This window comes from Cnephaeus nilssonii, assembly GCF_951640355.1.
Source record: "Cnephaeus nilssonii genome assembly, chromosome: 5".
Lineage (NCBI taxonomy): Eukaryota > Metazoa > Chordata > Mammalia > Chiroptera > Vespertilionidae > Cnephaeus > Cnephaeus nilssonii.
Window position 1 is genome coordinate 108633377 of NC_137076.1, and position 25139 is coordinate 108658515.

Genomic DNA, 25139 nt, shown 5'->3' on the forward strand with positions numbered 1-25139 from the left:
CGATGGCACCCTTTCTAGGAGGGACCCTGGGGCCTGCCGCTCAGCAGCGCCGGCCTGGCCAGCGCAGGGACAGACCTCCGCGGCTGCGAGACACCGCCGGCCTCCCGCCGCCAGAGGGCGCTGCAGGCACTGCGCAGGCGCCGCAGCCCCTCTCGCCTCCGTGCCCGCCCTCCCCGCCGCGTTGTTTTGATTCTGGTTTTTCCGGAAGTTGATTCGCTAAGGTCGGCTTCCGGTTCCGGGGTAGCCTTGGTGGCGGCAGTGGCGGCGGGGAATCGGTGCCGTCTGTGGCTTGTGGGGCCTCGCGGCTGCCTGCGACCCCGACCCTCCCGGCGGCTCTGAGGCGGCGCTCGCGCTGCTCCTTCGGACCCGCTCCGCCCGGCGGGGCCCGTTCGCCCCCGGCCCGGGGCCGCAGTGGCCGCGGGAGGAATGAATGAGCGAGCGGGCGAGCGGCCGCCTGGCGCTGGTGTCCCCCGGTGACGGCGCCGCGCGGGGCGGCGAGCAGGCGACGCGATGAACCGCGCCAAGGCCCCCGCCGTGCGCAGGCCCAGCGCGGCGGCCAAGACCTCAGGTGCGCGGCTCCTCCCGCGGCGGCGTCCGGGTGCCCGTGGCCGCCGACGGGCTGAAGGAGGCCGGCTGGGGCCAGCCCGGCTCGGACCCGGGCCTCGCCTCTCGCCAGCTGTGGCCGCGGGCACGTAGCCTAACCTCTCCGTGCCCAGAGGTGCCCGTTTGTGCAGTGAGGTGTCGGCGCCCATCTCAGACACGTGTGCGTTAGGGGCGGCCCAGCGGGCAGTTGGCACGGTGACCCTCGGCATCTGCTGGGGACCCCTGTGGCCTGTGACCTGGGCCCCCCCCTGAGGTGGCGGGAGGTTGGAGCCCGGCCTGGTTTCCCACCTCGGCCGCTGTGTGAAGGCGCACGTCTCTCCGCCCCCTCCCCCTGCAGGGCACCCTCCGCCCGGCGACTTCATTGCTCTGGGCTCCAAGGGTCAGGCCAGTGACTCCAAAGCGGCGTCGGCCCTGCTGAAGCCCGCGCCCTCCGGCCTGCCGTCCGAGCGCAAGAGGGATGCTGCCGCGGCCGCCCTGGCTGGAGCCTCGGCCCTGCCGGGCCTGGCCAAGCGCCCCAAACTGCCCGCCACACCCCCTCTGAGTGCCCTGGGGCGCCTGGCGGAGGCCGCGGTGGCAGAAAAACGCGCTATCTCTCCCTCCATTAAAGAGCCGTCCGTGGTCCCCATCGAAGGTAAAGTCGGACCCTAGACTCCCCCTGAGAATGTAGCTCCCACCCTGTCCCCTCCACCCGGGATCCCTGGAGCCCCGGGGGGAGGGGGGGAGTCCTTGGAGAACGGAGGGCAGGGGCCTGCACCTCTTGTGCCTCCGAGTTCTGGGACGGGTGAGGTGACCAGGACAGAGGCACAGGCCCTAGTCCTGTTGTTCACACAAAGCCTGAACCTGCCTGCTTCCTGCCTCACGTCCCCATTGGTCGTTCCTGGTGGCTCCAGGCGTCCCGTAGGTCAGACCTGTCCGATGTCAAAACGGCCCCAGACATTGGGCTGACAGCTTTGGGGAAGGGGGCTGGCCAGGGAGCTGCAGTGGGGAGTTGGCCTCGGTGGAGGGCTGAGGTATCACAGACAGAGGGTCCTGGGGAAGAAACGGCTAGGCAGAGGCCCGCGCCCGGCAGCTGGAGCTGTGCTCGGGGAACAGCGAGGCCTGGGCGGCACGCAGGGGTCAGGACCCATGCTGGCGGGGGTGGGGGGGGGAGGCTTACGCTTGGCTTGGTGCCACTAGGGACCCCCAGGGACCTGCAGGGTGGGGGACACAGCTTTGGAAGTGAGTCAGGCAATAGCTGCCCCTGCCCTTGACCTTCGGTTCAGGGGCCTCCCCTGGACCACTCGGGCCGTGAAGCCTGAGCGTCTACAGGGCTGAGGCCACGACGCTCAGTTATGGCCTGGGCTTCATTTTGTTTGCTTTTAGCATCACCTCCCTGGAAGGTGGTTGTGAAGATAAAGTGGAATATGATTATTAAAAACATTCTGAATGCTAACCCACTTTACATTTTTTTTATTGGTTTGAGAGAGAGAGAGAGAGAGAGAGAGAGAGAGAGAGGAAGGGAGAGAGAAACATCGATGAGAACCGTCGATTGGCTGCCTCCTGCACGACCCCCACTGGGGATCGAGCCCAGAACCCGGACATGTGCCCTGACTGGGAATTGAACCGGCGGCCTCTCGTTGCTGGAAGACGCTCAACCAACTGAGCCACACCAGCCAGGGTGTGTTTTTAGCAGAGCAGGGAAAAGGCTGTGCTCAGTTGTTTAATGTCTGGCCTTTAGGATGTCTTCAAGGCAGGACCTCGCACAGTCCCAGTCCATCCGACCCGCCCTGTTGACTTTGCTCTTGGCACCTAGAAGCCGGGCGGTAACTACCGGTGCCGTTAGGGTAGAAATCGGGGCGACACTCTGGAGAAGCAGATGCCAGTGCTCAGTCTGCCTCTGGGGAAGTTACGAGAACAAATGGATGGAACTCCAAGGGCTCTTTGCAGACACGGGAACAGGCGCCTGTGCGGGGGGTGGGGTAACCATGAGGGACAGACCACCCACGGAGCCGCCGCCTCTAGAAAGAAAAGTAAGGCTCGGAATGGCATTGTGCTAATGAATTTGGAAACTTGGGACAAATTGAGCGACTTGTAGAAAAATAGATGTGTCGCAGGACAACTCGGGTAGAGGTGTGGGAGGCAGAGAGAGGTCAGGAGGTGGCTGGTTCCGCACGAAGGCCATCGGGCGCTGCGCCTGCCTGGCCGTCGCTGTCCTGCTCGTTCCCGTGAGTGGGCAAGCCCCTGCCCTGCTCCACCTGGTGGTGCTGCTGTTCCTGGAGCAGCCAGCTGGGCCATGGCCGAGCCCCTCGCTTGCTGGGTGGTCCGTCCCAGGGCTTCGGGGGTCCTGATGGGCAGCCTCTCTGCTCTCCGCTCTGCAGTCCCGCCCCCGGCGCTGCTGGATGAGATCGAGGCTGCCGAGCTGGAGGGCAACGACGACAGGATCGAGGGCGTGCTGTGTGGGGCCGTGAAGCAGCTGAAGGTCACCAGGGCCAAGCCCGACAGCACCCTGTACCTGAGCCTCATGTACCTGGCCAAGATCAAGCCCAACATCTTCGCCACCGAAGGTGTCATCGAGGTGAGGGCGGGGCGGAGGGCAGCAGGCCCAGGGCCTGTGCTGCTGCTCCCTCCCAGCCACACACGCGCGCGTGCGCGCGCGCACACACACACACACACACACACACCCTCCCCCCAGCAGGCTGGCTCTGCCCGTGTGCAGGGCGAGGCTTACCCCGTGCGCCATCTCCTAGGCTCTCTGCAGCCTCCTGCGGCGGGATGCCTCCATCAACTTCAAGGCCAAGGGGAACAGCTTGGTGTCCGTGCTGGCTTGCAGCCTGCTCATGGCCGCGTATGAGGAGGATGAGAACTGGCCCGAGATCTTTGTCAAGGTGAGTCACTCACCACTGCGTGGGGGGGAAGAGGACTGAACACCCCGGGAGAGGATGCTGCCTGGACCCCAGGAGGAGAAAGAAGCGGACAGCGTCCTCTCGGGGCTGGCTGGTGGCCCCGGACGTCTTGTCTCCTGCTCGGGCCGCTGGGGGGTTCCTGGGAGCCCCGCTGCAGGCGGCTGGCAGCGTTTGGGGAAGCACTTGCCTTGCTTCTCCCCACGGCCCGGCCCTCGTGCAGCCAAGGACAGCAGAAGCGAGCTGCCTGGGGGCCTGGACGTCGGCTTCTGTGCCCGCAGGTGTACATTGAGGACTCGCTGGGGGAGCGGATCTGGGTGGACAGCCCGCACTGCAAGGCATTCGTGGACAACATCCAGACGGCGTTCAACACCAGGGTGCCCCCCAGGAGCATGCTCCTGCAGGGGGAGGCAGGGCGCAGCGGAGGGGACCTCAGTGCTGGTGAGAGCAGTGGGGCTGGCTGGGAGGGAACGGGGTTTTCAGCGGAAGGCGGGGGCTGGGGTTACTCCCGCCAGGGAGCCCGGCATTAGGGGAGCGGGTGCTCACGGGACAGGTGGGTGCACGTCCCATGAGGCCCCGATCTGCAGGGAGCAGCCCACACCCCTCCCTCACTGAGGAGGAGGACAGCCAGACGGAGCTGCTGATTGCCGAGGAGAAGCTGAGCCCGGAGCAGGAGGGCCAGCTCATGCCCAGGTAGGGTGCGGCCCGACCCCAGCTGTGTGTGCGAGTGTGAGTGTGAGTGTGTGTGTGAGTGTGAGTGACTGTGAGTGAGAGTGTGTGTGCGAGTGTGAGTGTGAGTGTGTGACTGTGAGTGCGAGTGTGTGTGCGAGTGTGTGTCCCAGCCGTGTGTGCGAGTGTGAGTGTGTGTGTGAGTGTGAGAGTGTGTGTGTGAGTGTGAGAGTGTGTGTGTGTGTTACTGTGTGTGTGAGTGTGTGTGTGACTGCGAGTGTATGTGTGAGAGTGTGTGTGTGTGAGTGTGTGAGTGTGTGTGAGTGTGTGTTACTGTGTAAGTGAGTGTGTGTGCGAGTGTGAGAGTGTGTGACTGTGAGTGTGTGTATGTGTGAGTGTGTGTGTGTGTGACTGTGAGTGTGTGTGTGACTGTGAGTGTGTGTGAGTGTGAGAGGGTGTGTGACTGTGTGAGTGTGTGTGGGTGTGTGTGAGTGTGTGTGAGACTGAGTGTGTGTGCGAGTGTGAGTGAGTGTGTGTGTGAGAGTGTGTGTGGCTGGCTGGAAGGCAGGCGGTGGGCTCGGTGAGGAGAGCCGCCCTCCCTCCCTCCTGCCTCCTCCCTTCCTGCCCTCTGGCCTAGGTATGAAGACCTCACGGAGAGCGTGGAGGAGTATGTTCTGGACATGCTGCGGGACCAGCTCAACCGGCGCCAGCCCATCGACAACGTCTCGCGGAACCTCCTGCGGCTCCTCACCTCCACCTGCGGGTACAAGGAAGTGCGGCTGATGACGGTGCAGAAGTTGGAGATGTGGCTGCAGAACCCCAAGGTGAGGGCAGCTCACGGGTCGCCTCCTGGGCCCGGCCTGTGGCCGAGTCTGCGGGGCTGGTGGGTGACTCGGCCTCCCTGCAGCTGACGCGGCCGGCCCAGGACCTGCTGATGTCCGTGTGCATGAACTGCAGCACGCACGGCGCCGAGGACATGGACGTCATCTCCCACCTGATCAAGATCCGCCTCAAGCCCAAGGTTCTCCTCAACCACTACATGCTCTGCATCAGGTGCGGCCGAGGTGGAGGGGTGGGGGGGGCCGGGGGCGGGAGGGGGCCTGGGGCAGCCTGGCCCGCGCCCGCACCTGCGCCCATCTGCTTGGCTCGTGTCCAGGGAGCTGCTGAACGCGCACAAGGACAACCTGGGCACCACCATCAAGTTCGTGATTTTCAATGAGCTTTCCAACGCCCGGAACCCGAACAACATGCAGATCCTGTACACGGTGCTGCAGCACAGCGCGGAGCTGGCCCCCAAGGTAGGGCGGCGGCTTTGCGGTCATGTGCCTCAGCCTGGGACCCCCCACTGCTGGGTTGGAGAGAGCGCTGGCCTCATCTCCGAGCCAGGTGTTAAGCCAAAGCCGCGGCGTGGTGCCCAGTGGGTGGGAGAGCGCTCGGAGGGGTGGCGGCTGTGCCCAGGGCACTGGGAACACTTGAGTCTGTGATGCGCACTCAGCTCCAGCGGGTCCCTCGGGTGTCCCTGCAGCCCTCCGGGCACCGGCCCTGGGCCCAGCACCGAGTCTGTTCAGTGTTCCTCCTGAAGAGACCTGAGAACAACACTCCTGTGACTAACACGTGCCGGGTTTTTAAACCGCTTGGTTGTATGTAAAATATCAACGTGGACACGGTGCCAGGGGTCACGCTGCCTCTGTCGTTCTGCAGCCGGTGTGTTAGGAGAGGTGGTGGACCAGGGGTCTGCTTGGAGTTGGGGGTGTGGGGCTGAGCCTAGGGCTTGGGTGCCCGGCAGCCCGTGCCTGCTGAGTAATCTGTCCCCTCACTTAGCGAGGGCCGGCTCCTGCGGGCCAGCTGCCATGCAGCCGTCTGGGAACGGGCGGGCGGGTCCATGCTGGGCATAACCGCGCATTAGTGCCTTGTTTTGCTTCGGGAAGACAGGCGGGCACCGTGTCCTGGCAGGGCTGGGGGCTTCTGGCAGGGCCGAGCCAGGCCCTGGTGCCGGCCCTGGGGCGATGGGGCTGGTGCTGAGCTCCCTGCTCGTCTCCCGCAGTTCCTGGCGATGGTGTTCCAGGACCTGCTGACCAACAAGGACGACTACCTGCGGGCCTCGCGGGCGCTGCTGCGGGAGATCGTCAAGCAGACCAAGCACGAGATCAACTTCCAGGCCTTCTGCCTGGGGCTCATGCAGGAGCGCAAGGAGCCGCAGTACCTGGACATGGAGTTCAAGGTGGGCGCTCCCGCCCGCGGCCCCCCACTCACGCTCGCGGCCTCTCGTGCCATCTGTACACACTCAGCCACATAGCGCCCACGTGTGCAGCGGCCAGTCCCAGGGGGCAGCGGGGCTCCATCCTGTGAGGACCAGGGAGGGGCTGGCCAGGTGACCGTGGGTGTGGAGGTGGGGGCAGATGGGACCAGGCGACGGGACTGCATGGATTCAGAGTGAGCGACGGGCGGAGGGCGGGGATGCTAAAGAGCAGGCATTGGGGCTGAGTGTGGAGGATGGCAGATGCCACGCAGGCGAGTCGGCACAGGGTCGTGTGGTGCATGCTTCTCCGGGGCAGGGGCTTGTCCAGCCCTATTGGCTGCATCTCTTTGCAGCGGGCTCTTGGTCCCTAGACCTCCTCCCGTCTGGCCCTCTCCTGTCCGTAGGGCCCGGCGTCCTGCCCAGCGGCCCGTGTGCGAGGCCTGGGTGAGGCCTCGGTGCAAGCCGCTGTGCTGGGTGTGCTTGCAGGAGCGGTTCGTGGTGCACATCACAGACGTGCTGGCCGTGTCCATGATGCTGGGCATCACGGCCCAGGTGAAGGAGGCCGGCATCGCCTGGGACAAGGGAGAGAAGAAGAGTAAGGATCGGGCCAGGCTTGACTGTCGGGGTCCCGGTCGGAGACAGCAGGGCGCAAGGGTGCTCCTGGGCTGCCGGCCGTGCCCCGGGGCCAGGCCTCCCTCCCTGTGCCAGCCTTGACCTGGACCCTGGGAGGCGTTGGCTGCCGTGAGCCGCCGGGCAGGCTCCCGGGTAACCCTGCGTGTCCCTTCCAGACCTCGAGGTGCTGCGCTCCTTCCAGAACCAGATCGCCGCCATCCAGAGGGACGCGGTCTGGTGGCTCCACACCGTCGTCCCCTCCATCAGCAAAATGGCCCCCAAGGACTACGTGCACTGGTGCGGCTGGGGTCGTGCTGCGCGGATGGCACCGGGGAGGGACGGGCAGCCGCTTCCTCGGCTGGCCCGCAGGAGCCTGGCTGTCTCCGGGGATGTGGCCACTGGCTGACATCAGAGCAGCCGGTGGGCAGCGGTAGCCCCTCGTGCTGCTGGCACGGGGTCACCCTGTGCTGTGACCTCAGGCAGACCTTCCGGACAGGTCGGAGGTGGGGTCCCGTCTGCCCGGGGTTGGGGCATGCACACACCACCTTGTCACCAGCCGGCCCGCGGGCCTTGTCGGGGTTGCTGGTCGGGGTTGCTGGTCGGGGTTGCTGCCGGCTCTCGGGAAGGGTGTGGGCGTCGCAGGCCTTGGGAAACGGTTGCCCTGGGAGACGTGCCCGCCTTGGAGCTGACGGGCGGCTGGAGCGGGTCCCCGGGCACCACCTGACGGCTCTGTCCACCCCGCAGCCTCCACAAGGTGCTGTTCACCGAGCAGCCCGAGACCTACTACAAGTGGGACAACTGGCCGCCCGAGAGCGACCGCAAGTGAGCGTGTGCGCCTAGGGCGGGTGGGCGGGGTCTGCTCCCGCACGCGTCCCTACATCCTGCCCCCTGCCTCCGCCTCCTGTGCCCCCTTCACTCCCGGAGCTGGAGCTGGAGCTCCGCTGGGGGCTTCCCACCTCGACCCCTGGCGGCTCCCGAACGACCGCCCTCCCCTTCCAAACGCTTCACCCCGTCCTTCCCCCTCGCAGCCGGCTCCGCCTCCCCGAGCCCAGCCTCTCCCCGCTTCCCCCAGCTTCTTCCTGCGCCTGTGCTCGGAGGTGCCCATCCTGGAGGACACGCTGATGCGCATCCTGGTCATCGGGCTGTCCCGCGAGCTCCCGCTTGGCCCCGCGGACGCCATGGAGCTTGCTGACCACCTGGTGAAGCGAGCCGCGGCCGTGCAGGCGGACGGTAAGGGTCCCTCGGGGCTTGTCCGGGCCCAGTTGGCACCGGCCACCTGCCGCGGGCTCTCAGGTCAGCTCCCCCTGCCCGCTGTGCTGCTGCCCCCAACAGTCCTGCCTGCTCTCTAGACCAGCTGAGGTTCCACCCAGTGCACGCTTGCCTCAGTTTCCCCAGGGTGGCTCCTCCTGGTGCCTGTCAGTCCTCCCTCCATCCCGACTTCTGGGGAGCAGGCCCCTCTTGCTCCCTGGCGCCGCGGGCTGACCCTGGGCCTTGGTGTCCGCTGATGGGCTCTGGGCCTTGCCTTTCAGACGTGGAAGTGCTGAAGGTGGAGCGGGTCCAGCTGCTTGACGCCGTCCTGAACCTGTGCACCTACCACCACCCCGAGAACATCCAGCTGCCCCCGGGGTAGGCCTGGGCGCGCCTGGTCCGGATCCCCTCCAACCCTCCCTCCCTCCCCCATGGGGCTAAAGCGTGAAGCCAGCCCACTGGAGTCCGAGGCGCTTTCCTGCCGCCGCTGGGGTTCAGGGGCCCTTGTTCTCTGCTTGGTCTCTGGACAGCGCTCCTCTGTTCCTCAGCCCTCTGTCCAGAGCCCGCCTGCGCTTCCCTCGTCTGAAGTCCGTGACTCAGTGTTTTCAGTGCGTCCACAGGCTGTGCCACGTCGCCACCCCTGACTTTTAGAACCTCCCCCCAAGACGAGGCACAGGCCTGGGCTGCGAACTTGACTTATTTACTTACTTATAGTGTATTTTTATTGATCTCAGAGAGAAAGGGGGTGAGGGGGAGAGACATCAATGATGAGAATCATTGATCAGCTGCCTCCTGCACGCCCCCTACTGGGGATCGAGCCCGCAACCTGGGCATGTGCCCTTGTCCGGAATCAAACCCGGGACCATTCAGTCCGCAGGCCGGCGCTCTGTCCACTGAGCCAACTGGCCAGGCCCGGCTGTGAACGTGAAAGCAGTGGCCGAGCTGGTCAGTCGCTGACGCGTGTGGCTGAGGCTGCTGTCGACGCCCGTGTGTTTCAGGTATCAGCCTCCCAACCTCGCCATCTCCACCCTCTACTGGAAGGCCTGGCCCCTCCTGCTGGTTGTTGCCGCGTTCAACCCGGAGAACATCGGTGAGCCCTCGGCCGGCACGGCTCATGCCGCTCGGCGTTGGCGGCTCTTCCTTTGGACGGCTGGCTTGTCAGGGCCTGGGTGGAGCTGGTGGGACCTGGATGACGAGCTAGGAAGGGGGCCCCGGGCGCCCCAGGTGCGGGTGGGTGGGTAAGTGGGGGTACTGTGTCTGGCTGCCACCTGTGCTGTCTCCTGGCCTTCAGGTCTGGCCGCCTGGGAGGAGTACCCCACGCTGAAGATGCTCATGGAGATGGTGATGACCAAGTACGCTGGCTCGCCCGCTGCTGACGGACCCTGAGGGGGGCCCGCCGGTGCCGGGAGGCGGCGCTCAGGCTGGGCTCCTGCTGCACTGGGGTCGGAGAGCTGCTCGGGGTCCCTGTTCCTTGTGGGCTTGTTTCTGAATCTGAGTCTCCAGAGCTTTACCCCTCCTCCTCGCTGCAGGGTGGGGGCCGGCACTGAGGCTGTGGGGTCAGCCTGGGGCACTCGGGTCAGGTCAGGCAGAGGGTGGTGTGACGTAGGACAGACAGGAGAGGAATCGGGAGCCGGGCCTGGTGAGACGGACGGAGGCAAGGTGGTTTGTCAGGAGCAGGTGTGAAAGCTGCCGGGGGCCGACAGGTGGCCCGCCTCTGTGCACGGCGGGCCCGGCTCAGCCTGAACACCTCGCTCGCTCCTCAGTGAGCCCAGAAAGCGGTGCCGTGTGCGCACGTGTGCGGCTCTGCGTGTGGCCCAGGCGGCGGACACGGCTCTGCACACCTCGGGCTGTTGTGTGGAGGGCGAGCGGGTAGCAGGCCCGGGCTCCGGAGAACACGGGGCCCCCGTACGGACGTCTGACTTGGATTGCGGGCTCCAGTGGGGCCTGACGGCGGAAGCTGGGCCCCAAGCAGGGGCCCTGAGCGCCTCGGTGGCCTGGTGACCACGCCTCCCTCCTGGCCCAGCAACTACTCCTACCCGCCGTGCACCCTGACGGACGAGGAGACGCGCACCGAGATGCTGAGCCGGGAGCTGCAGACCTCCCAGCGGGAGAAGCAGGAGATCCTGGCGTTCGAGGGGCACCTGGCAGCCGCGTCCACCAAGCAGACCATCACCGAGAGCAGCAGCCTCCTCCTGTCGCAGCTCACCAGCCTTGACCCCCAGTACGAGCTGCGCGGAGCCCAGCCCTCGCCTGTGGAGCCATCGTGCCGGCTCTTACTGAGCCTGGCGGGGGGCGGGGGGGCAGGGGGTCGCCCTGAGACGGCGTGGCCTGGGAGGAGGGAGCCTCGGGGGCAGCAGGCGTCCCGGCCCCACCTCTGCTGCCCGGCGGCTGCGTGTGAGCGGCTTCTCACGTCGTGTGCTCTGGACTTGCAGGGGGCCCCCGCGGAGGCCGCCCCCTCACATCCTGGACCAAGTGAAAAGCCTCAACCAGTCCCTCCGTCTCGGGCACCTGCTGTGTCGGAGCCGGAACCCAGACTTCCTACTCAACATCATCCAGAGGCAGGCGAGTGCGGGTGGGGCGGGCTGCAGCACCCCAGCCCCGAGTGAGCCCGTGCCGGGCAGGGCCGCACAGGACTGCGTGCACGGCAGCGGGGACAGACCTGTGGCGCGGGTGTGGACGGGGCGGGGGAGGGGACGAGGACGGTCGGAATCTGAAGGAGCTGCGTCTGGCCCTGCAGGCCTCGTCGCAGTCCATGCCCTGGCTGGCTGACCTGGTGCAGGCCAGCGAGGGCTCCCTGGACGTGCTGCCCGTGCAGTGCCTGTGCGAGTTCCTGCTGCACGACGCCGCCGACGATGCCGCCTCAGGGGAGGAGGAGGAGGAGGGCGGGAGCAAGGAACAGAAGGCCAAGAAGCGGCAGGTGGGTGCTGGCCCCGCCCTGGCCCCCTCCCGCCCCCTCCCGCCCCGGCCCCCCCGGCCCCTCCCTCCCCGGCCCCCCTGCCCCTCCCTCCCCGGTCCCTCCCTCCCCGGCCCCCCTGTCCCTCCCTCCCCGGCCCCCCCTGCCCCTCCCTCCCCCGCCCCTCCCTCCCCGGCCCACCTGAGGTCCCTGTCCCTGCAGCGGCAGCAGAAGCAGCAGCAGCTCCTGGGCCGCCTGCAGGACCTGCTGCTGGGCCCCAAGGCGGACGAGCAGACCACGTGCGAGGTGCTGGACTACTTCCTGCGGCGCCTCGGCTCCTCGCAGGTGGCCTCCCGGGTGCTGGCCATGAAGGTGAGCGTAGCCGCCCGCTGACCTGTGCACGCCACCCTGGCAGGCGGCTCCTCCCAGACTGGCTGTGCCCCCCAGTCTCCTGCCTGGTTCTCACAGGAGGGCTGTGCTGGTGACACCTGCCCGACCCGCCTCTGCCCTGTCCCCGTGTTCCTCCCGGGCAACTGGGAGCCTGGCATGCGTCTCGGGGCCGCCGAACACGTGCTTGTGCTGCTGTCCACTGGGGCAGCCGATCGGATGCGGCGTCCGTCCCGTGGCAGCCTGCGTGCGCCCTGGGCCTTGGGAGCCTGTCCGTCACCCCCCTCCACCCCGTCGGGGTGCCCTGCGGAGGCCCGGCTGACCGCCCGTCTGCCTGCAGGGCCTGTCCCTGGTGCTGTCGGAGGGCAGCCTGCGTGACCGGGACGGGGAGGAGAAGGAGCCCCCGGCGGAGGAGGACTCGGGGGACGCGGAGACGCTGCAGGGCTACCAGTGGCTGCTGCGCGACCTGCCCCGGCTGCCCCTGTTCCACAGCGTCCGCGCCTCCACCGCCCTGGCGCTGCAGCAGGCCGTCCACATGGAGACTGACCCGCAGACCGTCAGCGCCTACCTGGTCTACCTGTCCCAGCACACGCCCGTGGAGGAGCAGGGCCAGCACAGCGACCTGGCGCTGGTGAGGGGCTCGGGGTCCGCGTGGGGACCTTCTGTTCAGAGCAGGCACCAGGGGCGGAGAATCTGGGCCACTTGCTGCCAGACGAGCCGCTGTGGCCCCGGCCTGGCTGCCCTGCTGCCCTGGGCCGTGCCGGCTGCTCTGCGTGCTCCTGCCGGGAGGGCCCCGTTCTGTCCTCGCTTCTGTGGGTCGCTCTGCTCCCTGGGGCTGGCGGCAGCTCCGGGACCCGGTGGGCTCAGAGGGCACGCGATGAGGGCCTCCCGGAGAGCAGGGTCCCCGCGGGGCTGGAGCCTTTGCCGGGGTCCAGCACACGGGTGTCCAGCCTCCCTTTGGGTCCTGAGGGTCGCACTCTCCTGTCGCTCGCGGGATGGTGTCCGCGGACCCTCTCCACGCTGGGTGGGGGGCTCTCTCGGGGCTGTGTCCCCTCCAGGGAGTGTCGGGCCCCTGCCCTTTGCCTCCCAGCCCTGTTGGCACTTCTTGTCCGTGTGTCTGAGAGGCCCTGTGCCCGGCACCCCTCCCTGCTGTGGGCACCGGGCTGCGCGTGGTGAGGTGCCCGGCCCTGGGCTGCTGGCTGCTGTGAGGGCCCCTGACGGCTTGCTCCCCCAGGACGTGGCCCGGCTCATCGTGGAGCGCTCCACCATCATGTCCCACCTCTTCTCCAAGCGCTCCTGCAGCGCCGAGTCCGACGCCGTGCTGGCCGCGCTGCTCTCCATCTTCTCCCGCTACGTCCGGCGCATGCGCAAGAGCAAGGAGGGGGAGGAGGTGTACAGCTGGGTAAGCAGGCGGCCGTCCCCCTGGAGCCCGCCCCGCCCCGGAGCCCACCCGCCCTCACCCCTCCTCTCCCTGCAGTCGGAGTCGCAGGACCAGGTCTTCCTTCGCTGGAGCAGCGGGGAGACGGCCACCATGCACATCCTGGTGGTGCACGCCATGGTCATCTTGCTGACGCTGGGGCCGCCCCGCGGTGAGCAGCCTGGGGCGGGGCAGGGCGGCTCCGGGTCTGTCCCGTAGGCTCGCTGCTTTACGTGGAGGAGCCTGCCCACCTCGCGGGTGCAGAGTGGGAAGGCCCAGCCCTCATGGGTGTCCCCTGGAGTGGATGCGATGGGGAGCCCTCTCCCTGCCTGTCCAGAGGCTTCTGGGGGAGTACACAGCAGCGCCCACGGTCGGACCACGGATGGACAGGCCGTGACTCCTCACTGCCGGCACACTGGCCTGTGGTTATGGGATGCCCGTGGGCAATTCCCCGGGCGCCTTCCTGGGCTCCCGCCCTCCCGGCCCAGCAGGAACACTGGGCTCCACGAAGGACAGGTCCACTCTCAGTTGGCTCTCTGCGTTCCCCCAGAGCCCAGACTTTCCCGGATGAGACGAGGAAGCCCCGCTCCCCTGCCGGGCCTCGGAGCGCGGGGCCGGCTCCTCGGGTTGAGCTGTGTCTGCTGCTGACCCTGTTGCTCTCCCGCAGCGGGTGACGACGAGTTCCAGGCCCTGCTGGACATCTGGTTCCCCGAGAAGAAGCCCCTGCCCACGGCCTTCCTGGTGGACACGTCTGAGGAGGCGCTGCTGCTGCCCGACTGGCTGAAGCTGCGCATGATCCGCTCCGAGGTCCCCCGGCTGGTGGACGCAGGTATGGCCTGGGCTGGGCTGGGGCGAGGGAGGGGCGCCTCCGCAGAGAGCCTGTCCCAAGCCCTCACCTCAGGAGTGCGAGGGAGGCCCGGCGGGAGCCGTCTGCGGGGACAAGGACCACGCCACCCGGGACCTGAGGGGGAAGGGAGGCAGGGCCGCTCCTGGTGCTGGGAGACGTCCCGTTGGGCGGTGCAGGCCGGGCCGCGTGCAGGAGGCAGCTTGGGGAGTGGTGGCTGCCTGGGCAGGCGGGAGGATGCGCTCTAAGGAGCCTGGACCCCTGGGAGGCTCCGGAGCCACGGGTGGTTCTGGGGAGCTCAGAGCCAAGAGGCAAGAAGCCACGGGGCTGGCACACAGCCGTGGAGCGAGCGTGGGACCCGGCTGCACCTCGCGCTGCCTTCAGGCGGGAGGACCGGCCCCTGGTGCTGGCTGAGTGAGTGTGGCCCCAGCCCTGCAGGACCTGGAGCCCCAGCAGCTGCTGCTGTTCGTGCAGTCCTTCGGCATCCCCGTGTCCAGCATGAGCAAGCTCCTGCAGCACCTGGACCAGGCGGTGGCCCACGACCCCCAGACCCTGGAGCAGAACATCATGGACAAGAGTAAGGGCCGGTCAGCACCCGGGACCTGGTGGCAGCCTGGGGCTTGGGATCTGAGGGGGCGAGGGGAGGGGGGCTGGAGCTCCGAGCAGGAGTAGAGGCTGGGGTGTCAGGAGAGGCCAGGCCGGCCCTGTCCATCGAGCCAGCCGGGCATCAGCACGCCCTTGGGTGGGGTCCCCAGCACTCCTGCTCCTGCTGGCGGGCCCAGCGGGGGGGCCCCTGCTCTGTCCATGGTGTTCACTGCAGCTGCTGCTTCACAGATTACATGGCTCACCTGGTGGAGGTGCAGCACGAGCGAGGAGCGTCCGGAGGCCAGACGTTCCACTCCCTGCTCACCGCCTCCCTGCCCCCGCGGCGAGGTACCAGCCCAGCCCAGACCCAGGGAAATGGTGGCTGCTGGCCGGCGTCTGGGCTCCTGCCCCAGGCCCTGCACGGCCCTCATGCCTGCTCTTCCCTCGGGTGGGGGCCCTGGCGAGGCGGGCCCTGTTCGCGTGGTCCCGGTTGAGACTGGCCGGGGACTTGGAGCCGACACCCCCTCTTCCTGCAGACAGTGCAGAGGCGCCCAAACCCAGAAGCAGCCCGGAGCCGCCTCGGGGCCAGGGCAGGGTCCGGGCCGTGACTCCGGTGCGGGTCCTCGGCCCTGAGGACGACCTGGCCAGCATGTTCCTGCAGGTGCGGCCGCACTGCCGGGCCTCTCAGAGCCGGTGTCCCCGCTGTCCCTCTCCTCCTCCTGCCCTGGGAGGGCTTGACCTGAGACTCCGCTGACCGTCTCTGTGCCTCCGTGTCCTCCCAGAGCAGCAGGCTCGGAACAGGCCGCCGCGGGGTGGTTGTAAGATGCGTTTGGTGTTGAGAACAGCGCCCAGAGGTGCCGTGGCTCCCACCACCACCCAGCAGCAGTGGCCCGGCCTCTGGCCTGGCTCCAGCGGGCACCTGCCCTCGTGTCCAGACGAGCCTGCATATCACACACGCGGCCCCCCAGGCGTGGCCGTGCACGTGCCTTTGCGTCGTTATTGAGAAGGGATTCGAGCGCGGCACGCTGTGTCCACAGAGCGTAGGCTTTGGCGATGTCCAGCACGTTCAGTGCCACCTCCTCTGCTGACTGGAGACCCTGCCCCCTCTCTGCCCCGCCCTCGCCCGGCTCCTGCGCCCATGCTTTGCCTCTTCCCGACACACGTGCACACGTGCACACGAGCCCCATGTGGTGGTCCTCTGTCCGTGTGTGTCCCTCCACAAGCAGCCATGCTTACCAGGTGCAGTGCCACCTTCTGTTCGCACGCTCGCACCCTCCCTGCACCTCCGCCAGCGGAGGCCGGCCCTGAGGAGGGAGGGCCGAGGTGGCAGGGTGCTCGCTGTCTTTCACTCCTGAGCTGGGGGCCCCACGCAGGCCCCGGCCCTCCCTGGACGCAGAGCCTCGCAGGGACTGGCCTCTGGCCAAGAAGGGGAGCGTGGTCGTGATGGGCGCAGGGTGGGGGCTGAGGGCCCCTGTCGGCCGCGTCTGTGCCAACCACTGCCCTTTCCTCTGCCCAGGTCTTCCCGCTGAGCCCGGGCTCCCGGTGGCAGATCTCCAGCGCCCGCCCTGTGGCCCTGGCGCTGCAGCAGGCCCTGGGCCAGGACCTGGCACGCGTCCGCCAGGGGAGCCCCGAGGGGACGGGCGTCGCGGTGCGCCTGCTGCAGGCCATGGCCTCGCTGCTGAACTCCCCGCACGGCGGGGCCCTGGCGGTGTCCATGCAGCGGAACCACTTCCTGGCCTGCCCTCTGCTGCGCCTGCTCAGCCAGTACCAGGTGGGCATGCCGCACGGGAGGGCGGGGCTGGGTGGTCACCCTCGCTGGGAAGTGTCCAGCCAGGAGCCGAGGGGTGGTTTCCGCTGAGTGCCTCCCACCTGGACGCACTGATTGGCCAGTCGCCGTGCCTGCTCAGGTTTACGTGCGTGTGTTTTACCGTTGGTGTCTCTGCTGTCACGTTCGTTTAACCTGCCTGCACCACGTGAAGGTAAGTTGCGAACAGCAGGTGCCTCGCCCGCGATGGTGTTCAGGTGACGGCTGAGGCCCTGGAGCACCTCACCTGGGAGCGCTGTTGACGGCTGTGACCACGTCCCGGCGCAGCCTGGGCGCCTGAGCAGCGTGGCTGTGTGCTGTGTCGTCCCACAGCGCTGCGTGCCCCAGGACGCTGGCTTCTCGTCGCTGCTCCTCAAAGTGCTCACGCAGATGCTGCAGTGGCTGGACAGCCCCGGCGTGGAGGCCGGGCCCCTGCAGGCCCAGCTCAAGCTGTTTGCCACCCAGTACTCGGCCCAGCGCAGGATCAGCGACGGTGAGGGGCGGGTGGGGGTGAGCCGTGTGCTGGTCCATGGGGAGCGACGGCCTGGTCAGCTGTGTGCTCAGGTCTGCGCCCTGAGGGCCTGGTTGGCTCCTGTGGGGAGGCCAGGCCGTGGAGGGGTCGTGTTTGGGGAGGCTCCCAGGGAGGGAAGTGCAGGTGGGCCCCAAGGGGGTCGGCAGTTCGGGGGCTCTCTGGACAGACCGGGCTGACAGAGGTGAGGGGTAGAGCCACGCCAGGCCAGGCGGTCACACAGGCGTGTCCCTGCAGTGCGGAGCGGGTTCCTGCACCTGGCGGAGGCCCTGGCCTTCCGTGGGGACATGGAGGTGATCAGCTCCACCGTCCGGGCCCTCGTTGCCACCCTGAGGGCCGGGGAGAAGTGTGGCGTGGAGCCTGAGCTTATCGGCAAAGGTATGTGGGCCTGTGAGGACCTCCCCCCGCCACCCCCACAGAGGCCCCCACCCAGCGCAGTGAGCCAGCCCTGTGGCTCCCTAGCTCACCCTGAGGCAGGTCCCAAGCTGCACCCACTGCTGGCTGGCCTGGGCTGGCACCCCGGCCCCTGTCGGCACAGGATCGGGGACTCTCTCTCTGGAGTCAGGTGGTCTGAAGGCCACCGGCTCCATCCACAGCTGGAGAGACACACACTGATCGCCTCTGCCTCCCACAGTACTGCGGGGCCTGATCGAGGTGAGGTCGCCTCACCTGGAGGAGCTGTTGACGGCGCTCTTCTCGGCCGCCTCCGCCCTCCCGGCCTCCAGGCCCGTGGCGGTGGTGAGCTCCCTGCTGCTGCAGGAGGAGGAGCCGCCGGCCGCGGGGCAGCAGGACGCTGCCAGCAGCAGGTGAGCCTGCGCTGCGGGGTGGCAGGTCCGGTGGGCAGCTCCGAGGGCGTCGCTGAGCCCCCCCTCCCTGCAGCCTGGAGGCCGTGCGGCTGGGGCCTTGCTCGGGGCTCCTGGTGGACTGGCTGGAGACGCTGGACCCCGAGGTGATCGGCAGCTGCCCCGACCTTCAGCAGAGGCTGCTGTTCTCCCGGAGCAAGGTGGGCTGCGCGGCGAGGACCGGCACCGTGGCCCTGGCCAGTGGGCATTGCCTCCTGGGGTACTTCGGGGCCCTGCTGCCCGCAGAATCCGGGGCCCAGTTCTCATCCACGTTCCCTCAGCACATCACACCAGCCGGCCAGATCTGGTTGCTGGGCACTCAGCTGGGAGGGGTCGGTGCTTGTGGGGCCAGATGCTCACAGAGGGGACTTGGCGGTGCCGTGGCTGACAGACAGGAGCGAAGCGGCCTCTGTTGGGGGGACGGGTCCTCTGAGCAGCGGCCTCTGTGCCCGCCTGTCCGTAGAGGGCGCTAGAAAGCAGAAGCGGACCTGGGAGGGGCTGCGAGCACTGTGCTCACTCAGGCCGGGACCTCCTGGTGCGGCTGCGCCCCTTTGGTCAATGTGAGCCGCTCCGGCGCCTGGGGCTGTCCTGAAGCCAACCGCCAGGCCGAGAGCGAGCGGGCCGAGGTTGGTTCTGAGGTTCCACTCGTGTGTGTTCCCCGTCTCCGAGGAGTCGGTTCAGCTCAGCACACGTGTCGTCTGCAGAGTTGGCTGCCGGCCGGGTGCTCGGGCGGCCACTGCTGCCTCCTGGGAATGGCCCCTTCCTCTGCTCCTCGGGCAGGGACCACCAGGCTTCCTTCCTCCCCAGGGCAAAGGTCAGCCCGGCCCCCAGGTGCCCTCTTTCCGGCCCTACCTCCTGGCCCTCCTCACGCACCAGTCCAATTGGTCCACGTTGCACCAGTGCATCCGCGTCCTGCTGGGCAAGAACCGGGAGCACAGGTGAGCCCTCACTCCCACCTACCAGTGCGGCCAGGGGCCCAGCGGGGACGCGGCACGAGGCCAGGCATCTGACCCAGCACCTCCCCTCCTCCTTCCTCCGGGCCCTGCAGCCCTTCTTGCCCAGCCCTGGCTGCACCACTGCCCCAGGCAGGGGGCCCTTCAGTGGGCATTGCTTCCTGGGTACAGAGCACGCTGGCCCAGTGTCCCTGTTGCAGGTGACCATCAGGGCAGGCAGCCAGGCCCAGAGCAGCCCCCGCTCCCCAGGTCACGCCCACGGCTGTCTTCACACTGTGCCACGCGGGCACCAAATGACCCTCTGTGGCTGGCAAGTCTGGGGGTGGGCAGGGCCAGCGTGGGGCAGGGAGAGGTCAGGCAGGACGGGCCGCCCGTGTCCCCTCACTGCTGACCTGGGTCCTTCCTCAGGAGCCCCTGGGAGTGTTCGTGGCCTAACCCGTCCTCCCAGGGAGCCTGTGTCTCCTCCGTCTGCCCCCACGCCCTGCTTTCCATTCTGAGCCCGGAAACAGACGGGCCTCACGCTCCTGGGGCTCCTTGCTCCCCCAGGTTTGACCCTTCGGCCTCCCTGGACTTCCTCTGGGCTTGCATCCATGTGCCTCGGATCTGGCAGGGAAGGGACCAGCGCACCCCTCAGGCAGGTCATGGGGTGCACCCGCCTGCGGGCTGGGGGGACGTGTGTGCGAGCCCATTGGTCCGTCCGGGGCTGGCTGACGGGGTGCCTGTTGCAGAAGCGGCGGGAGGAGCTGGCGCTGCAGGTCCAGGCCCCCGAGCTCCTGGGCCTGGTGGAGCTGATCCTGGCTGAGGCCGAGACCAGGAGCCAGGACGGCGACCTCCTTCAGGCCCGGCTGCCCCTGCTGCTCAGCTGCTGCCGTGGGGACGACGACAGCATCAGGAAGGTGACGGCGCACCTGACCGGCTGCATCCAGCAGTGGGGTGACAGGTGAGGGTGTCCCCGCGCTGATGGGAGCGCCACAGACTGAGTCCGGGCTCGGCTCTGGCAGCAGGAGGTGCCCTGGCCCTCACCCCCGCCCCCCGTCCCCAGCCTGCCAGGCCAGCGCTGCCAGGACCTGCTCGTGCAGCTCTACCTGCAGCGGCCCGAGCTCCGCGTGCACGCGCCCGAGGCCCTGCTGCGCAGCATGGGCGCCACCGCCAGCAGCATCTGCAAGGTGAGTGGCGCCCTCACTGCGTCTGTTGCTTCTGAGGTGGCACCCAGACAGGACACGGAGGGACACGTTTCCTCAGGTTTGAAAGCTAAGCAGGACTCCGCTGTGAGCCGGGGTCCTGTCTGTCAGCCCTGTGCCTCCGGCCGCATGGAGGCGCTTGGAGGCGGCTTTTCTCCTTGGAAGTCCACTGGGTGTGGAGCAGAGACCCGTGTCTTCCTGCGTCCCCGTCCTTCCTCAGTGAGGGACCCGGCCCGGGCGTGTGGTGCGGGTGGTGAGGTTTGACGTGTGCCCTGAGACGGCGCACAGCCAGCGAGCGTGCCGTCACCCGGGGTGCCCTCTGCCCCTCCCCTCACCTCTGCTCTCCCCACGCGTTAGCTGCGCTTTCTGTCGACAGGCTCAGTGCGTCCTCTGGGCGGGCTCCTGTCACTCCGTGTAGTTCCTCTGAGGCCCACGCGTGCCACAGCTGCACAGGTGGTGGTTTCTTCGTGGTTGCGTGGCTTCTGCCATGGGCCAGGCCCACCTGCTTGTTGTCTGCCTCTGGTGGGCCCTGCGGGGGCACCTGCCTCCACTTCTCCTGGGGGTGGGCGGGGGGGAGGGGGGCTCTGCACCCGGTCCTGGCGCAGGGAGGAGTTGCTTTCTCCTGACCACTTTCCTCCCGTTTCTAACGCTCCACGCACAACGTCCGCTTTCCCCCACTCGCCAGGCCATTTCGGCAACAGCGAGAGCTTTTGTTCTGTGGAAAGGGGTTGACTCAGTGTGTGTGTGTGAGTTTGTCTGGAAACCTCGGCTGGGACTTGTCGACCTGCAGAGACGCTGGGGAAGGAAGGCTTCGCTGGTCACTGCTGGCCTGCGGGTCCTGGAGGGCGGGACACGGGACCGTGGCTACCCGGACCCCGCACGTCCCGTGGTGTCCGTTTGAGCCCCTTCAGGGGCAGCGGGCTCTGGGCGGGCAGTGAGGTGTGCGGGCAGCAGCCAGCCTTTGACCCCTTCCTCCCAGCTGGACGTGCTCACACACCGCTTCATCACCCTCCTCGCCGACACCAGCGACTCCCGGGCGGCCGAGAGCCGCGTGGCCGACGCCAACATGGCCTGTCGGAAGCTGGCAGTGGCTCACCCCCTCCTGCTGCTCAGGTAGGGCCTCCCCACTCCCGATGCCGTTTGAGAGCAGGTCTGGCTGACCGCTGACGCGGGCACGTGCACAGCCTGGCCAGGTGCTGGAGCCCAGCAGCTGGGCCTCGGTGGGAGGGCAAGGGCATCCAGACCAGGGCGCTAGCGCGTCGCACCTCCTCACAGACCTGGGACCAGGCTCCGTGGGCCAGACCTCGGATCAGCTGGGCGTTCCAGCCGGCTCCGGTGGGGTCTGCCCACATGGCGGGCAAGCGGGCGGGCGGGCGGACCAGCCAGCGCACTTCCTTTTCTCCAGGCACCTGCCCATGATTGCCGCTCTCCTGCACGGCCGCACCCACCTCAACTTCCAGGAGTTCCGGCAGCAGAACCACCTGACCTTCTTCCTGCACGTGCTGGGCGTGCTGGAGCTGCTGCAGCCGCAGGTGTTCCAGAGCGAGCACCAGGGGGCGCTGTGGGACTGCCTGCGCTCCTTCATCCGCCTGCTGCTGGTGGGTGCCGCCCTGCGTGCGCCCTGCGTGCCGGTGCCCGCGCTCTCCTCAGCCTGCTGCCCCCCCACTCTGACACCACGCCCCGTTCAGCTCAGCCGCTGCTCCCACCGCCCTGGCCAGGCCCTTGGGTGGGGCTCCTGGGTCCCTGCAGGAAAGCAGAGCCCCTTGGCTGGCCCTGGGGACCAGCGCGCCTAGGAAGGCCCCCCACTTCCCAGAGGTCTGGGCAAACCCCTCGTTTTTCCCAACACAAAGGGGACTCAGGGCTGCTGTCTCCGCACCCGCTGTGCCTCTGCCGAGCCTGTGGCCCTGTGGTCACGGCTCCGTCTGCACAGAGGTCATGAAGGACAAGGCCCTTTGACCCTTCGGGACCCTCCACCTAATGCCCGGTGGCCTTGGTGCCCAGGGTCCCTCGTGAGGCTGGGAGGCAGGTGGCTGGGCGTGTGTGGCTCTGAGCTCTGCATCGCACGGCGGCCCCTTTGCAGAACTACAGGAAGTCCTCACGCCACCTGGCCCCCTTCCTCAACAAGTTCGTGCAGTTCACCCACAAGTACATCACCTGCAACGCGCCGGCAGCCGCCGCCTTCCTGCAGAAGCACGCCGACGCGCTCCAGTGAGTGTGCGCGTGGCCGCGGGCGGCCCGGGGATCCTGAGGCGGGCAGCGGCCAGGTCACAGAGTGCTGCCTCCTGGTGTCGGGGCCCCGCCCGCCCTCCACCCGGAGCCGTGTCCTCACCGTCGCCTGTGCTCTCCCCAGCGACCTGTCCTTCGACAGCAGTGACCTGGTGATGCTCAAGTCCCTCCTGGCGGGGCTGAGCCTGCCCAGCAGGGATGGCCGAGCCGACCACGGCCTGGACGAGGAGGGCGAGGGTGAGTGGGCCCAGGGTCCTGGGGGCTGCAGGCCTGGCCCCCCCAGCAGCACGCAGCCCTGGACCGGCTCCGGTGTCCCTGGGCAGCGGCCCGTCGGGGGCACGTGCGGGCAGCACTGGGGTGCCGTGGCCCGTGTGACCCCATAGCACCCCGCCCCACCATGGGAGCTGGCAGGTCCCCCACTGTTCAGTCTTGTCTCCATCTGTGGCCCTCACGTGCGACGCTGACGCGGCACCCACGTCCCCCGCCAGCTGGTGCTGAGTGAGCGAGTGGCCACTGAGCCCCAGGCGCTGGCCCTGCAGGGCCGCTCTGCTGCCCCATCGCGGGTGTGGGTGTGGCTCTCGGCAGTCCGTGGAACCCAGCTCTCGGGTGCCTTTATTGAGCGCCTGCTGTATGCCAGGAGAGCACAGGGAGGGAGCAGCCAGGGACAGGCGCCCCGTGGCTCCTTGTTTCATACCCTCCTGAGCGCCCGGCCCTGTCATCCCGGGGGCTGCTGGGCAAGGACGACCCCGCTTGTACCCACGGGCTCTGCAGCCTCGGTGTGGCGTTTCCTGATGGCCCCCCGGGCAGCCCTGCGTGGACAGCATTCCGGGGCGGCCGTGTGTCTGCAGCCACAGGCCTGGCTTCTGTCTTCCAGACGAGAGCTCGGCAGGCTCCCTGCCGCTGGTCAGCGTCTCCCTGTTCACCCCGCTGACCGCAGCTGAGATGGCCCCCTACACGAAGAGGCTCTCCCGAGGCCAGACCGTCGAGGGTGAGGCTGGGCCGGGCCCAGAGCCTCCCGGTGGGGCACCCCCAAGAGCAGCCTTGCCGGCCGGGAGGGGCTGGGCTGCTGCCTCCTGGGTGCAGAGGGCACTGGAGGGAGGGCAGCCGGCTCCAGGCAAAGCAGAAGGTTGGGGAGACTCTGCAGTGGGGGGGTTGGGGGGGCGGTACCAGCAAAGGGGAACTGGGGGCCGGCGGCGTCTGCAGGAGCGGAGGCCTGGGAGTGACGGGTGCCTGGGGCTGAGCTGCCACCTGGCAGGAGGGGTGGGGGTCTGGGGAGCCAGGCACACGTCTCGGGGCTGTGGAGAGGCTTGGGGAGGTGTGCACCCCGAAAGCTCCCATTGGCCGGTGCTGTGGCTGGGTCGCTGGCCGGTGGACGTGGGAAGCCAGCGGAACGCGGGTGCTTTCCCCCTGGGCCTTACCCAGCGCCGAGGACAGTGCAGAAGGTTCCAGGGGGCGTGGGCCTGGGCTCTCGTGATGGGCACACGGCACCCAGGGAGCCGCCGAGCTAGGCCAGGGCCCTAGGACGCTCCTGACCTCTGTCCCGGCGGGTGGGTGGGACGAGGCACTGCCAGCCAGTCCTGCTGCAGCAGCCCCCTCACGTGCCCCTGCCCCCACAGATCAGCAGCCCCCCTCACGTGCCCCTGCCCCCACAGATCAGCAGCCCCCCTCACGTGCCCCCTGCCCCCACAGATCTGCTGGAGGTTCTGGGCGACATAGACGAGATGTCCCGGCGGAGACCCGAGATCCTGGGCTTCTTCTCGGTCAGTGAGCCGGGGCCTCCCGGGGGCGGACCTGCTGCCCCCACGTCGGCTCCTCCTGGGGTGTCGGAGGCTCGTGCTGTGCCCGCTTCCTGAGCCGGCATGGAGAAGCCCACGTGGGCCCTGGCGGGGAAGCCCTCGGGGGTGGGGGCAGCACGTGTCTGAACCCAGCCCCCAATGCCCACGGTCGAGCATGGACCAAGGCAGGGCCACCGCTCTGCTCGGGGCTGGAACTCGCCGACGGGTCTGAGGTCCCAGAGTGGCCAGGGACCAGGAGGGGCTTGGGGAGTGGTTCCTTGCCGTCGTCGTCTGTGTCAGCGTACCGCTGTCAGGAGGTCGTGATCCTGGGGGCTGAGGGCTTGTGCGTGGACAGCAGGCCGCCCGGTCACACCCACCCCTGCTCCTGCCCTGCAGACCAATCTCCAGCGGCTCATGAGCTCCGAGGAGGAGTCGTGCCGCAGCCTGGCCTTCAGCCTGGCCCTGCGCTCCATCCAGAACAATCCCAGGTGAGCCGCGTGAGGGGGGGAGTGGGGGGCGGGGCCGGGCCGTGGGCTCTAGAGCGGAGTCTGGAGCCCGGGCCGTCGGGGCGGGGAGGGGAGGTGCCCACTGAGCACGTGCCTTCTCAGCATCGCGGCCGACTTCTTGCCCACGTTCATGTACTGCCTGGGCAGCCGGGACTTTGAGGTGGCGCAGACGGCCCTCCGGAACCTGCCGGAGTACACCCTGCTCTGCCAAGGTGCGTGCCGGCCCCGCCCCGCCCCGCCCCGCCGCCAGGCGCCTCTGCAGCCCTGTCCCTGTGGCCCACCGGGTCCTGTCTCCGCAGAGCACGCAGCCATGCTGCTGCACCGCGCCTTCCTGGTGGGCATGTACGGCCAGGTGGACACGAGCGCCCAGATCTCCGAGGCCCTGCGGATCCTGCACATGGAGGCGGTGATGTGAGCCCGATGCCACCACGCGGCCTGGCCCTCGACGCGTCCCCCAGGCCCCCAGGCCCCCAGGCCAAGCCCAGACCTCCAAGGCCTTGGTCACTGGCCTCCTGTGCACGGGGGGTGGGGGGTGGGGAGTGGGGTGCTGACTGCCCGAGGCTGGGCAGGGGCTGCACTCAGTCCATGGCCAGGGCTCTGGCCAGCAGCGCAGGAGGGGAATGGGGGGCAGGGGGGTGGGTCTGCCCGGCCAGCAGTGCCTGGCACTTGGCCAGCTGAGTGGAGACTGTCGGCGAGGGGCAGGTTCGAATGAAACTTTCTGACCTCATTGCTGGCTGCTGGGCTTGTCTCCTGAGGTGTCTGGTGTTGAGGGGTGAGGAGCCCCGTCTGTGGCCTGGCCAGCCTGCTCCCTGCGGGGTGGGCTGAGGCCCGGTCCCCGGCTGCACCAGCGTCTCCGGGTCTCCCTTGCCTTCCGTTGTGGGTACTACGTCCCACGCGCCCTCGCCCACAGCTGCCGGAGGGTCTCCCCCCATCCTGCCTCCTGCAGG

The 25139-nt window shown here is 68.3% G+C and overlaps 1 protein-coding gene across 2 annotated transcripts; it reads left to right on the forward strand.

The window, feature by feature from the left end:
• The first annotated feature begins 243 nt into the window (after positions 1-243).
• Positions 244-24729, forward strand: INTS1 (integrator complex subunit 1). 2 transcript variants are annotated; one of them, XM_079771029.1, is made up of 46 exons: positions 244-568; positions 941-1234; positions 2961-3157; positions 3330-3467; positions 3764-3923; positions 4070-4175; positions 4789-4975; positions 5059-5204; positions 5308-5449; positions 6196-6372; positions 6877-6985; positions 7179-7299; positions 7747-7824; positions 8075-8232; positions 8532-8628; positions 9249-9340; positions 9542-9602; positions 10274-10471; positions 10683-10812; positions 10988-11167; positions 11366-11515; positions 11871-12161; positions 12765-12932; positions 13008-13119; positions 13615-13776; positions 14222-14368; positions 14626-14724; positions 14913-15037; positions 15893-16147; positions 16514-16673; positions 16947-17087; positions 17344-17515; positions 17589-17712; positions 18359-18489; positions 19051-19138; positions 19233-19444; positions 19547-19670; positions 20665-20798; positions 21091-21283; positions 21766-21893; positions 22036-22148; positions 22786-22899; positions 23601-23671; positions 24083-24174; positions 24295-24404; positions 24492-24729. In XM_079771029.1, the coding sequence occupies exons 1-46, from the start codon at positions 511-513 to the stop codon at positions 24605-24607; spliced, it is 6561 nt and encodes a 2186-aa protein (XP_079627155.1). In that variant the 5' UTR covers positions 244-510; the 3' UTR covers positions 24608-24729. The 2 variants fall into 2 exon arrangements, with proteins under 2 accessions (XP_079627155.1, XP_079627154.1); XM_079771028.1 differs by having other exon boundaries at positions 4070-4174; positions 4782-4975.
• The last annotated feature ends 410 nt before the right edge of the window (positions 24730-25139 follow it).

Excerpts from the sequence above, each read along its gene's own strand:
- INTS1 (XM_079771028.1), top strand. The coding sequence starts at position 511 with ATGAACCGCGCCAAGGCCCCCGCCGTGCGCAGGCCCAGCGCGGCGGCC. Across the intron at positions 569-940 it reads CGCGGCGGCCAAGACCTCAG|GGCACCCTCCGCCCGGCGAC; the intron begins GTGCGCGGCTCC and ends CTCCCCCTGCAG. Across the intron at positions 8,233-8,531 it reads CGCGGCCGTGCAGGCGGACG|ACGTGGAAGTGCTGAAGGTG; the intron begins GTAAGGGTCCCT and ends CTTGCCTTTCAG.